Consider the following 12,003-nt stretch of genomic DNA (forward strand, 5'->3'; position numbering starts at 1 on the left):
GGACCAAGAAGCTGGAGAAGAAAGTCCATTCAGAGTCAAGGTTTAATGATGAATGATGTAAGCCTATCAAAGATGTCAACCAATTTACACTTAAACAACCTTAAAAATGTTACTCAAACATATTATGGACATACATGACCTTTAATTATAAGCACCCGCTGATAGTTAACCAACATGCATGTCTGACCTCAGAAACACTGGGGGTTTGATAATGATGAGGCCTGGAACCCATCGTTCACAGTGGAGCATGTTAGTTAGAAGTGTAAATAAAACATTATTTTACTCCTTCAAGGAGGAGGGCTTCGCCACGGGCAAGAAGCAATGTCGAGGCTTAAGATGTTACTAACCCACCGGGAGTAATTACAGCTGTTTAAAAAACATTAGGATCCGCAATATTTGTTGAAGGCAGGAACACATTTGAATATGCGTAACAAGTAGCAAAACACATTGGCACGGCATTGTGTTTTGGTATTCCACGGTTCAACCGTCATTGCATGGTATTCCACGGTTCAACCGTCATTGCATGGTATTCCACGGTTCAATCGTGATTGCATGGTATTCCACGGTTCAATCGTGATTGCATGGTATTCCACGGTTCAATCGTGATTGCATGGTATTCCACGGTTCACCCGTCATTGCATGGTATTCCACGGTTCAATCGTCATTGCATGGTATTCCACGGTTCAACCGTCATTGCATGGTATTCCACGGTTCAATCGTGATTGCATGGTATTCCACGGTTCAATCGTCATTGCATGGTATTCCACGGTTCACCCGTCATTGCATGGTATTCCACGGTTCAATCGTGATTGCATGGTATTCCACGGTTCACCCGTCATTGCATGGTATTCCACGGTTCAATCGTGATTGCATGGTATTCCACGGTTCAACCGTCATTGCATGGTATTCCACGGTTCAACCGTCATTGCATAAACCCTTTACTGACACCCAGGTTCATGACAAGGGTTTATGTGCACGTCGAGGTTGATGTTTACATTTAAGTTGTGAAAAAGAGTCTGTTTGTGGTGTCCCTTGCATAAACACATGTGAAGTGTTCCAAAAACACATTTTTATGTGATCACATGATCTTATGTGACGTTAATGTGTTAAGCAACGTGATAACATGAAACTACACATGTGAAATGTTCCAAAAACAGATTTTCACATGATATCACGTGAAAATGTAATGTGAAAATGTGATTTTCTATGTAAAATCATGTGTTTTTTCTGTAAGGGGTGTGACTGAGAAGGATGTTTGGTGTGTGTGACAGAGAGTGTATGTTTGTGCTGTGTTGGAGTGTGTGTTCGTTTGGCTCTGGCATGGGGGCTGCAAATGTGCTTGCCTGCCTGTGCAAGGGGATTCTGTGTGTCAAGTTCATGTGCACACACAGCGGCCTGCCCGCTTTGAGGGATTTACATGTTTGATGTAGACCACCACTTCCAGTATTTTCTCTTGGAAAGAGTTGACGTTAACCCTGTCTTTGCTGCCATCTGAATGAATGCCCCTCCTGGGGAGATTTGTGCCAGAGTGTAATTCACAAAGCCAGGGGAGCTCAGTAGGTCAAGGGGTCTTATTACTCCAGTCTAGGGATATGTGCTTTCACAATGTGTGTGTGCATCACACAGCACTCAGATTGCAGAGCAGAGCTCAGGCTCTCTTTGATCTCAGGTGGGTACTATGTGGACTCCCCCAGGTGTTTCAGAGGAACCAAGGGGTGCTGTTCATAGTTCTGAGAGGGTTAGCACTGCCTAACTGTCAGCCCAGGTTACATACCAACCCCACCGACTGACCCCTTTGAATCCCTGAGATGGTTAGAACTACCAGGGCTGCCATTTTCAAACCACACCACATAGAACACCTGGTGTTTGAAGAACGACAGAAGGAATCACCATTGCCTGGATAGGCTTTGGTGACTCTAAAGATGTGAGTGTTAGAACAATGTTTTGTAATTAAGTGGATCACACGTCAATAGGAATCAATAGAAAGCCTGAGCACAACAACTCCTCTTTGGAAGGTGTGTCCATGATCTATATGAGGAGTTGATGCAGGCAAGGCCTCTAAGCAGAAACAGGCTCAGAGTCAGGGCCAAGGAAAACCAACATGAGACCCCAGGCACATAAACGTTATAGGCCTACCCCCACATACATTCCTTTCCCTATGTTAGCAAGATTCCACATAATATGGCACTGTTTATCAGCCACAACATACATAGGGCACTGTTTATCAGCCACAACATACATATGGCACTATTTCATGCCTGCCTAGACATGTAGGGATTATGCTATATCTCCCATTTAAATAACTTTAATTTCTCTTGTTACAGATGATTGTGTGTGTTGTTGTCAGCGGTTGGCAGAGGCAGAGTGGGTCTGTTGCCGTGGATAAAGAGGATGACAAGGAACAGCTGGAGCTTTAGTGGAGCTCAGCTGGGCCTTCAACCCAAGCTGATCTGCTTTGTCAGCGAGAGAGGGGCGGTGCACATAAGCTAATGTTGTGACTACTGTGATTAGTGTCTGATGCTATTGTCTGCATAATGACCGACTGTAAGACTCCCCTCAAACAATCCAGGCAGCACTTCCAATTGTCTCAATGCTATAGTCTGCAAGGCCCCATCCGTTAACAATGCAGGTTGGACTCAATGGGCAACATTCTCTAAGAACGGGACAAACTGTAATTCTCCTCGATACACACACGCACACAAACACCCCCTCCGCCTCTGTGACAGCCTAGCAGTTTTGGGCTTCATTACGGGCCCTGTCAACACATCCGAATATCCTGTGGCTGTTTCCAGACTGGTGGAGTGTTCGTCAGCCAGCAGACTCTGGCTGGGGAGCTGTGATGCCCCATGTCTATAGGTCAGGTATTCTGCTGGTGTGTCTGTAGATAAGGCAGCTCGTGTTGGCTTTGGAGTCAAATCTCCAGATGAGTAGATATTCTGTCCCCATGTTAACCGGATTAGTCCCAAGAGACACAATCTTTTACATCAACTAAACCACCACAGTTCAGGAGATAAACAGCAAACAACCTTGGTGGTACATTTTTTTTTCTCCCTTTATTTAACTAGGCAAGTCAGTTAAGAACAAATTCTTATTTTCAATGATGGCCTAGGAACAGTGGGTTAACTGCCTTGTTCAGGGGAAGAACGACAGATGTGTACCTTGTCAGCTCAAGGATTCGAACTTGCAACCTTTCGGTTACTAGTCCAACGCTCTAACCACTAGGCTACCCTGCTGCCGTACATGACAAACTCCCTCTAACCTCTGAGATGGAAAAATGCATTCTGAAGAGCACAATGGCATGTGCGTCTTAGGGTCACGGCTGGCTGAACACGGCCTTGAGCCTCAGAGCTCTTAGCAAAGGACAGAGAGAGAGAGAGACCAGAGGAGAGACAGAGAATGGACACAGTGCAAAGCCCCACCAAGCAGGGCCACAAAGAGCAGACTGGTTGCATTGCGCTGTGGATGAGATAAAGAAGGGGTAGTCAGGGAAAAGCAGGCTGACAATGCTGGTGGGAGAGCTCAATAGGATCACCGGTATGTGACTGTGAGTTTAATAAGGGGTGTGTGCGTGTGCGCCTGCGCGTGTGTGCGCGCTTGCGCGCGTGTGTGTTTGCGTGATCTATAATGACAGATCTGAATATACAAAACAAGTTTGAAAATAATTCCAGAAAGTGCAAATCTTCAACATTCTGTGGCTTATGGGCCTGGACACAGACAGACATACTCAGACACATACGCCCCCGCAACACACCCCCTGCCCACACACCATACAAACAATGAACGAGGCCGATTCCAATTCCATTCCCTCTTGCTCACCCAGGACCCCCCTGGCCCCCCTAGTCTTTGACATTGGCATTCCTACTCTTAGACTACTCACTGTACCAACTTCACCCCCTAACCCCTGCCAATGTCTGCTCTTCACGGCACCCCACCAGCACCAGCCCCCATCTCCCACGTTACCAATTAACAGGAAGCCTCTCTCAAGTCTACACCTCTCTCCATGCTGAAGTGAAGATGAAGGCAAGAGAGGGTTGGGGGAGGGGAGGTAGGGTTGAGATGGAGAGAGGGGGGTTGAGATGGAGAGAGAGAAGAATTAGAAGAAGAGGGGGTGTAGAGGGGCATGGGGGCCCCAGTGGACTAGGATCAGGCTAGATATATGTCTTTGAGCTAGAAAGAGGGGGATGTAAGGGGTAGAGAGGGAGAGGACAGAGTAGGGGTCCTATCTAAAAAGTCAGTCTGTTGGATTACTGTTGCACCAAGGATATCTCTCCACCATGAATGGGAGGCTTCATTTGGGGCATGTCTCCATCTGTCTGGCTCAGACAGGGTATCACTGTAGATAGAGATCTGGGTGGAGGAGGCTACCTACTGGAGAACACAATAACAATGTGGTAAACAAAAACAACACGTATTTTAAGCCTGTCTCAGAGAGTGTTTGTGTGGCTCAGCTCCAATGTCGTGGGAAGAAGCTTGAGAGCAACATTACCAGCAAATGTTTTAAGTGACCTTCAAACCAGACACAATTCAATGACTATTGCGTATTTCATTGTTACTTCAAATTACAAAACCCTGCAATAGCAACCCATAGAACTTTTCTTTGGGTAGCTCTGTGACCCTACACAACTTCCCAGATCTGGCAAGAACAGTGCTAGATTCCACATCCTATAAAAACAGTTGTCTTTATAACACTGTTATAGGTCAAACTCTGTCTTGTGTCTGGTGGTTCCCATGACAATTCTGATGGGACAGTATTATGCTAGTTTGTTGGCTCTGTTGCAGGTTAACAGGGAACATTGCAGTAATTCTTCAATCTGTGTGTAAATCAAGCCTTTTCTATGTGCTGGCAGCTGACTCGCTTAAGTGCTGGACACTGCCCAGTGCTGCTGGAGGGACCAGGGTGGGCCCTGCTTCACACATTCCACACATTGTAACATCTCTCCTCTCTGCTAGCCAGCCACATAGTCTAGTTCTCACACCGTTAGAGCAGTTAAAACACTGGTCCCACTGATCCATAGATGATCCATCAGTTTGCAATAGAGTAAACATTCTGGCTCCCACACTGCCTGTGTGTCATTATAGTATGGCACAAAAGTGGCAATAAATAATAGTATTTTGAAATCACTTTTTTGGAGATAAAACATTGAACTGAATGCTAAAACATGAATATTCAAAGCCTGCTTTTTGCCTGCCAGACATGTTGTTGTGGTCCTTGATGAGACAAGATACTGACTGGGTTGTTGTGTTTGCTCTTTGCAGCCTGGGCCAAGGTGGACATGACCATGGAGGAGAGTGTGGAGGTGTACCTGGGCGACTCAGCAGGCATCCCCTGCCAGTACGTCTTCAGTGAGCAGCCCAGAGCGTTCATGATCCAGTGGTTTGTGGTGAGTACTTCTGGACCATTATCTGCACCCCCCCCCCCCCCCCCTGACTCACCCAGCCACCCACTCAGTCTATCTCACACACACACCAATTTGTTTCAATGTACGGTGCAAGGTGTTTTTGCCATTCAACCTAGTTCATCTTCTAAATTGAATGAAATTAACTCAACCTATGCCTGGTGGCCCTTTTGCTTGTACAAGTGTATAACAGAACAAATATCAGCACCGCCCAAATTATTATTACTATTATTATTATTATCTCCTTCCCTACAGAGGAATCACAGTAGCCGGGAGCGGATCTACTACGGTGACAATGCACAGCAGATAGTGGACGATGGTACAGACTTCACAGGCCGCATCACGGTGTCCAACATCGGGGACAAGGAGGGTGTGCTGCTGACCATCCAGGATGTCCAGCTGACTGACGAGAGGGAGTTCTTCTGCCAGGTCAACGGCATGGCTGCAGGCAACGGAGAAGGCAAGACCCACCTCAGGGTGTTCGGTAAGACATTGGAGCATCAATCTCTTCCAAGCCTGGGGGGAGGGGGGGGGGGGGGGGTCCAGATCTGTTTGTGCTTGATCCAATTCATCTCTCTACTGACCATTTGACATTTGAGTCATTTAGCAGAAGCTCTTATCCAGAGAGACTTACAGTAGTGAGTGCATACATTTTCATACTTCTTTCTCCTACTTGTCCCCTTTGGGAATTTAACCCTCAACCCTGGCGTTGAAAGCCACACAGGAGCCCCAACTCATCTCTGTGTGTTCATTTCTTGTTATCCCAATGATAGAGGATTTGGTTACAGCACATACAGTATGAGTACATGCTCTGCCCATTACCATGTGTTTCAGTGGTTATTGATAGAATGCTTGTTTGCATTGATAATGCCATTTTATATTTTATTCCAGATCCTCCAATGGCCCCAGTAATTGAAGGTGTCCATGCTGGAATCTCTGTGACCAACGAGCTGCCATCAAGGGTAGGCATTAGGCAGTCCACTTGAGTACATCTCAATTTAGCTCTCAGTCCATGAAAGCACCATTGAACAAGCAATCTTATTCTCTGTGTGTGTACAGATTGCATCGTGTGAGGCAAGGAATGGCTTCCCCAGACCCAACATCACCTGGTACCGTGGCATCAGCCCACTGACCCCCACGCATGGCCGTGAGTAGCAGGAATACCAATACAAAATAACCGATCTTAGAGCAGTTTTAACATCTTCACTGCCACTCTCACTAATGGACTATTGGAGAAAAACTAGTCAAGCAATTATCTTGTTTTGACTCCATGTGGTGATACTCACAACTGTCACTGAAATACTACATGTTGTCGTTACATGAAGAATTGTTTCCGGATATCATCTATCTATCAGCCTGTAATGGTAGCTAAATCAGTGTTTTCTCACCCCTCCCAGAGATCAACGTGTTAATTCTGGTGACCCGTGAGTTCAGTGGCTTCTACACGGTCCAGAGTGAGCTGCAATATAAAGTTGCCAAAGAGGACAAGGATGTCCTGTTCTCCTGTGAGGTCAGCTACTACGTCCCAGGAGCTGTGAGGACGGCTGAGTCCAAGGGCATCAACATCACTGTGCACTGTAAGGACCCAACTAACTCAATATCTTATACCCCAGACATGCTATTTCTAACCACATAACTTATGCTGACTCAGCATGCTTTCGGGCAGCAGGTAACCAAGTGATTAGAGCGTTGGGCCAGTAACCCGAAAGGTTGCTCGATTAAATCCCCGAGCTGACAAGGTAAAACATCTGTCGTTCTGCCCCTGAACAAGGCACTGTTCCTAGGTCATCATTGTAAATAAGAATTTGTTCTTAACTGACTTGCCTAGTTAAATAAAGGTTAAATAAAAAATAATGAATTGACTGTAATGCTAACTAGAGCTAATACTACTTCAGTGTGTTAACGGTGCTCTCCAATTGTTTTTATGACTGTCCCTACCATGAAACTAGTAGGATGGTCACTGATGTTTCCCTCTACAACACCCAAGTTAAAGCCTATGAAATGATATCAGCCTACCTCAAACAAGTCAACAGCTTCTGGGCTGTCAAAGTAGTAGGCCAACTAATGTAACCCAAACCCACCCATCTTTGGCGCTCTTCAATTTTAGCCCACAATATTTTCTCAATATATCTAGTGTTGTTTGAACCAATTTTGCATACCATGACAGCAATGACAAAACACAAACTCTGCTGTTGTCAATGCTGAGTAAATGACTGGCTTGTAAAGCTGATTAGCCTAGTGACTACCAGGCATTGCATAGCCACGTAAATTTATGGGTTTTGTCCCGCAGACCCCACAACCGTTGTCGAGCTGTGGAAGGAATCCCCCCAGGGCCTGGTCAAAGAGGGGGACACTGTGGAGATCCGTTGCCAAGGCGATGGCAACCCCCCACCGCCCTTCACGTTCAACCGACAACAAGTAAGAAGGGCCCTCCTTTCTGTGAATGTTTTTTTATATGCAGACTCAGGCCTTGGAGTAGAAGTGTAGGCCTTGTGAACAGGACCGCATCATGTCTGACCCTGTGGCTCTGGGATACATCTTTAGACCCTTTCAAGGTCTGTGACTGACTGGAGATCAACATTTCTCATTCCTGTGTGTTCATTTGACCACAAAAAACACATTTGGGGGGTTCCCCTGTTGGGTCTCAAGACTGGGATGTGGATAGAGGCATGGTTTGGTCATTTAGAGGGTCACAGGAACATGTTAAAGGGTTTATGTAGCTCACAGTAACCAGACTAATTCAGCTGTTGGTTGGGTGTGACTTAAAAGGATAGTTCATCCCAAAATCAAAGATTTATTAGCCTAAATGTAGATCCTGTAATATGACAGTGTAAACCTGATGTCGTCCCCTCTCAGGAGCAGGAGACAGCGTTGGAGGCCAGCGATGACACATTGGTGCTGAGGGAGGTGACGCGTGGGGACAGTGGGGTCTACCAGTGCCGCTCACTGGATCTGGACACTTACGAGGAGGTCATGGGAGACATGCAGCTCATTGTCCACTGTGAGTTAGCTAACACACACACACACTGAAACATGTGCATGCACACACATGTATTTATGCTCTTTTGGTTTGGACTGGAAGTGGTTGAATTTCTCTGAGATTGATACTAAGAGTATTAATGTCCGTCAGCTGCTTGACTGAGTTTCACACCATCGATAATTTGATTACCAAGATAGACAGCTCTGCTGTTGTCTTCCACTCACTCACTGTCACTGCATCACTTAACTACTCATTAACCTTTTATTGCAGTGGGCTAAATCAGGGTGACACAGAGTGTTTCTTGGTAGTCTTAAACAAATCTACTTTGAAACAAAAGTATACACCTTAGGGGCTTACAAAAAAGAAGACAACTGTACCATGTCAGCTATAGAGCTGAAATGTATTTAATTTAGAGTGTGCATCCCAATATTACACTTTATATACAGTACCAGTCAAAAGTTTAGACACACCTACTCATTCAAACGTTTTTCTTTCTTGTAGTATTTTCTGCATTGTAGAATAATAGTGAAGACATCAAAAACATGAAATAACACATGGAATCATGTAGTAACCAAAAAAAGTGTTAAACAAATCAAAATATATTATACATTTGATATTCTTTAAAGTAGCCACCCTTTACCTTGATGACAGCTTTGCACACTATTGGCATTCTCTCAGCCAGCATCATGAGGTAGTCACCTGGAATGCATTTCAATTAACAGGTGTGCCTTGTTAAAAGTTAATTTGTGGAATTTCTTTCCTCCTTAATGCGTTTGAGCCAATCAGTTGTGTTGTGACAAGGTAGGGGTGGTATACAGAAGATAGCCCTATTTGGTAAAATACCAAGTCCATATTATGGCAAGAACAGAGCAAAGAGAAATGTCAGTCCATCATTACTTTAAGACATGAAAGTCAGTCAATACGGAACATTTCAAGAACTTTGAAAGTTTCTTCAAGCACAGAAGTAAAAATTCATTAAGCGCTTTGATGAAACTGTCTCTCATGAGGACCACCACAGGAAAGGAGGACCCAGAGTTACCTCTGCTGCAGAGGATAAGTTCATTACAGTTACCAGCCTCAGAAATTGCAGCCCAAATAAATGCTTCCCAGAGTTCAAGTAACAGACACATCAGGCCTTCATGGTCCAATTGCTGCAAAGAAACCACTAATAAAGGACACCAATAAGAAGAAGAGACTTGCTTGGGCCAAGAAAGACGAGCAATGGACATTAGACCAGTGGAAATCTGTCCTTTGGTCTGATGAGTCCAAATTTTAGATTTTTGGTTCAAAAGTGAACGGATGATCTCTGCATGTGTGGTTCCCACCGTGAAGCATGGAGGAGGAGGTGTGATGGTGTGGGGGTGCTTTGCTGGTGACACTGTCAATGATTTATATAGAATTCAAGGCACACTTAACCAGCATGGCTACCACAGCATTCTGCAGCGATACGCCATCCCATCTGGTTTGGGCTTAGTGGGACTATCATTTGTTTTTCAACAGGACAATGACCCAACACACCTCCAGCCTGTGTAAGGGGTATTTTACCAAGAAGGAGAGTGATGGAGTGCTGCATCAGATGACCTGGCCTCCACAATCACCTTACCTCAACCCAGTTGAGATTGTTTGGGATGAGTTGTACCGCAAAGTGAAGGAAAAGCAGCCAACAAGTGCTCAGCATATGTGGGAACTCCTTCAAGACTGTTGGAAAAGCATTCCCGGTGAAGCTGGTTGAGAGAATGCCAAGCGTGCTCAAAGCTGTCATCAAGTCAAAGGGTGGCTACTTTAAAGAATCTAAAATATACTTTGATTTGTTTAACACTTTTTGGGGGGGATTACTTCATGATTCCATATGTGTCATTTCATAGTTTTAATGTCTTCACTATTATTCTACAATGTCTAAAATAGTATTTTTTTTTTTTTTTTACTCTTGAATGAGTGGGTGTGTCCAAACTTTTGACTGGCACTGTACATCACTGAACACTGAAATATAACAAAACTGTTGGACATAGAAACACCGGATTTTCAGTGTAAAAAAACCCAAATGTTTATTAATTATGAAATTATGAAAAATATGAATAACATTCCACCCATGAGTCCACTAGGTAATTTGATTGCAGGAAAGGGCTATGATAATTTAATTGACGTCAACATTTTCACAGTCGATAAATATTATGATTTGCAGTGGTGTAACTCAAATCAAGAAAACATTTGATTGGAATAAGGTTGCATGGACCACACACCACGCACCACGCATGTCACTTAGCCATTGTTTCTTTTTCACATCATGTTTCTCTCTCCAGATCTGGACCCAGCCCTGGTGGTGCCCAAAGACTCAGAGATCATGTTCAAAGGAGAGAGTCTGACTGCTACCTGCAACGCTCTGTCTTCTCTGCAAACCTTCACTGTCTGGTTCAAGGTACAATGCACCCTGTAATAAGCACCAACTTAGTGCTTTAAATGCAACACAATTATAAGACTGACATAAACATGTCGCTTGCCAAATGTAGCTAATCATGTGTTGTTATTCAGTTGTGGACTTAGTCTATTTTTTTTCCTGTGTGAAGAATGGGCAGCAGGTTGGCACAGGCCACATGCTGTTTCTGCAGGACGCCACCTATGACACAGCAGGAGAGTACGTGTGTGAGGTGACTGTTCCTTCTCTGCCTGGACTGCACACCTCTGGTTCTGTCCACATCATCGTCCAGGGTTAGTCACCAAACCATCATTTCTGAGGAATTCCCCTATCAGGGGGTACGCATCTTTGCTTTAGCCCAACACTATCACTCCTTGGTGATTAGTTGTATCAGGTGTGATTAGTAAAGGCATACAACAAAAATGTGCTTCCACCTTGGGGTTCCCACCAGGAATAGATTGAGAAACACTGAGTTTGTCAGATCAGATGTTTTCATACCTAACAAGCGGTCTTTAGCAGGGTCTATAATATGTCCCCCAGGTGCTCCCCAGATGAAGGATGCTGACAAGGAGGTGGAGATGGAGGAGGGAGCTGGGAAGTGGATGAACCTAAGCTGTGAGGCACATGCACACCCCCTGCCCACCATCTCTTGGACTGTCACTGGCAGCCAGGTAAAACAGGGCATGGCAGAGCACTGGGCAGTTAACGTACACTACATGACCAAAAGTATGTGGACACCTGCTCATTGAACATCTCATTTCAAAATCGATTAGGCCTGGCTCGATGTCGGCGTTCCAATTCATCCCAAAGGTGTTCGATGGTGTTCAAATCAAATCAAACTTTATTTGTCACATGCATCGAATACAACAGGTTACCGTGAAATGCTTACTTAAAAGCCCTTAACCAACAGTGCAGTTCAAGAAAGAGTTAAGAAAATATTTACCAAATAATAAGGAAAAAGTAACACAATAAAATAACAATAAGTTTGCCAGCCAAAGCTTGGCATTGAGCATGGTGATCTTAGACTTGTGTGCCGCTGCTTGGCCATGGAAAGCCATTTCATGAAGCTCCCGACGAGCAGTTCTTATGCTGACGTTGTTTCCAGAGGAAGTTGGGAACTCGGTAGTGAGTGTTGCAACCGATGACAGACGATGTGTACGCACTTCAGCGGTCCAGTTCTGTGAGCTTGTGTGGCTGACTGCTTCGGGGCTGAG

The 12,003-nt window shown here is 44.9% G+C and overlaps 1 protein-coding gene across 2 annotated transcripts in view; it reads left to right on the forward strand.

Moving 5' to 3' along the window:
* Positions 1–12,003, forward strand: part of LOC110533570 (cell surface glycoprotein MUC18) — a 69,056-nt gene that overhangs the window by 50,559 nt on the left and 6,494 nt on the right. For both annotated transcript variants that reach the window (XM_036989978.2, XM_036989977.2), the window contains exons 2-11: positions 5,257–5,381; positions 5,652–5,880; positions 6,288–6,358; positions 6,456–6,543; positions 6,794–6,973; positions 7,687–7,814; positions 8,253–8,397; positions 10,677–10,792; positions 10,941–11,082; positions 11,330–11,460. In XM_036989978.2, the coding sequence (XP_036845873.2) occupies positions 5,257–5,381; positions 5,652–5,880; positions 6,288–6,358; positions 6,456–6,543; positions 6,794–6,973; positions 7,687–7,814; positions 8,253–8,397; positions 10,677–10,792; positions 10,941–11,082; positions 11,330–11,460 (1,355 nt within the window). The remainder of the gene's footprint in view (positions 1–5,256; positions 5,382–5,651; positions 5,881–6,287; positions 6,359–6,455; positions 6,544–6,793; positions 6,974–7,686; positions 7,815–8,252; positions 8,398–10,676; positions 10,793–10,940; positions 11,083–11,329; positions 11,461–12,003) is intronic.

This window comes from Oncorhynchus mykiss, chromosome 10 (assembly GCF_057628025.1).
Source record: "Oncorhynchus mykiss isolate SJ-2025 chromosome 10, ASM5762802v1, whole genome shotgun sequence".
NCBI classification, from domain to species: domain Eukaryota; kingdom Metazoa; phylum Chordata; class Actinopteri; order Salmoniformes; family Salmonidae; genus Oncorhynchus; species Oncorhynchus mykiss.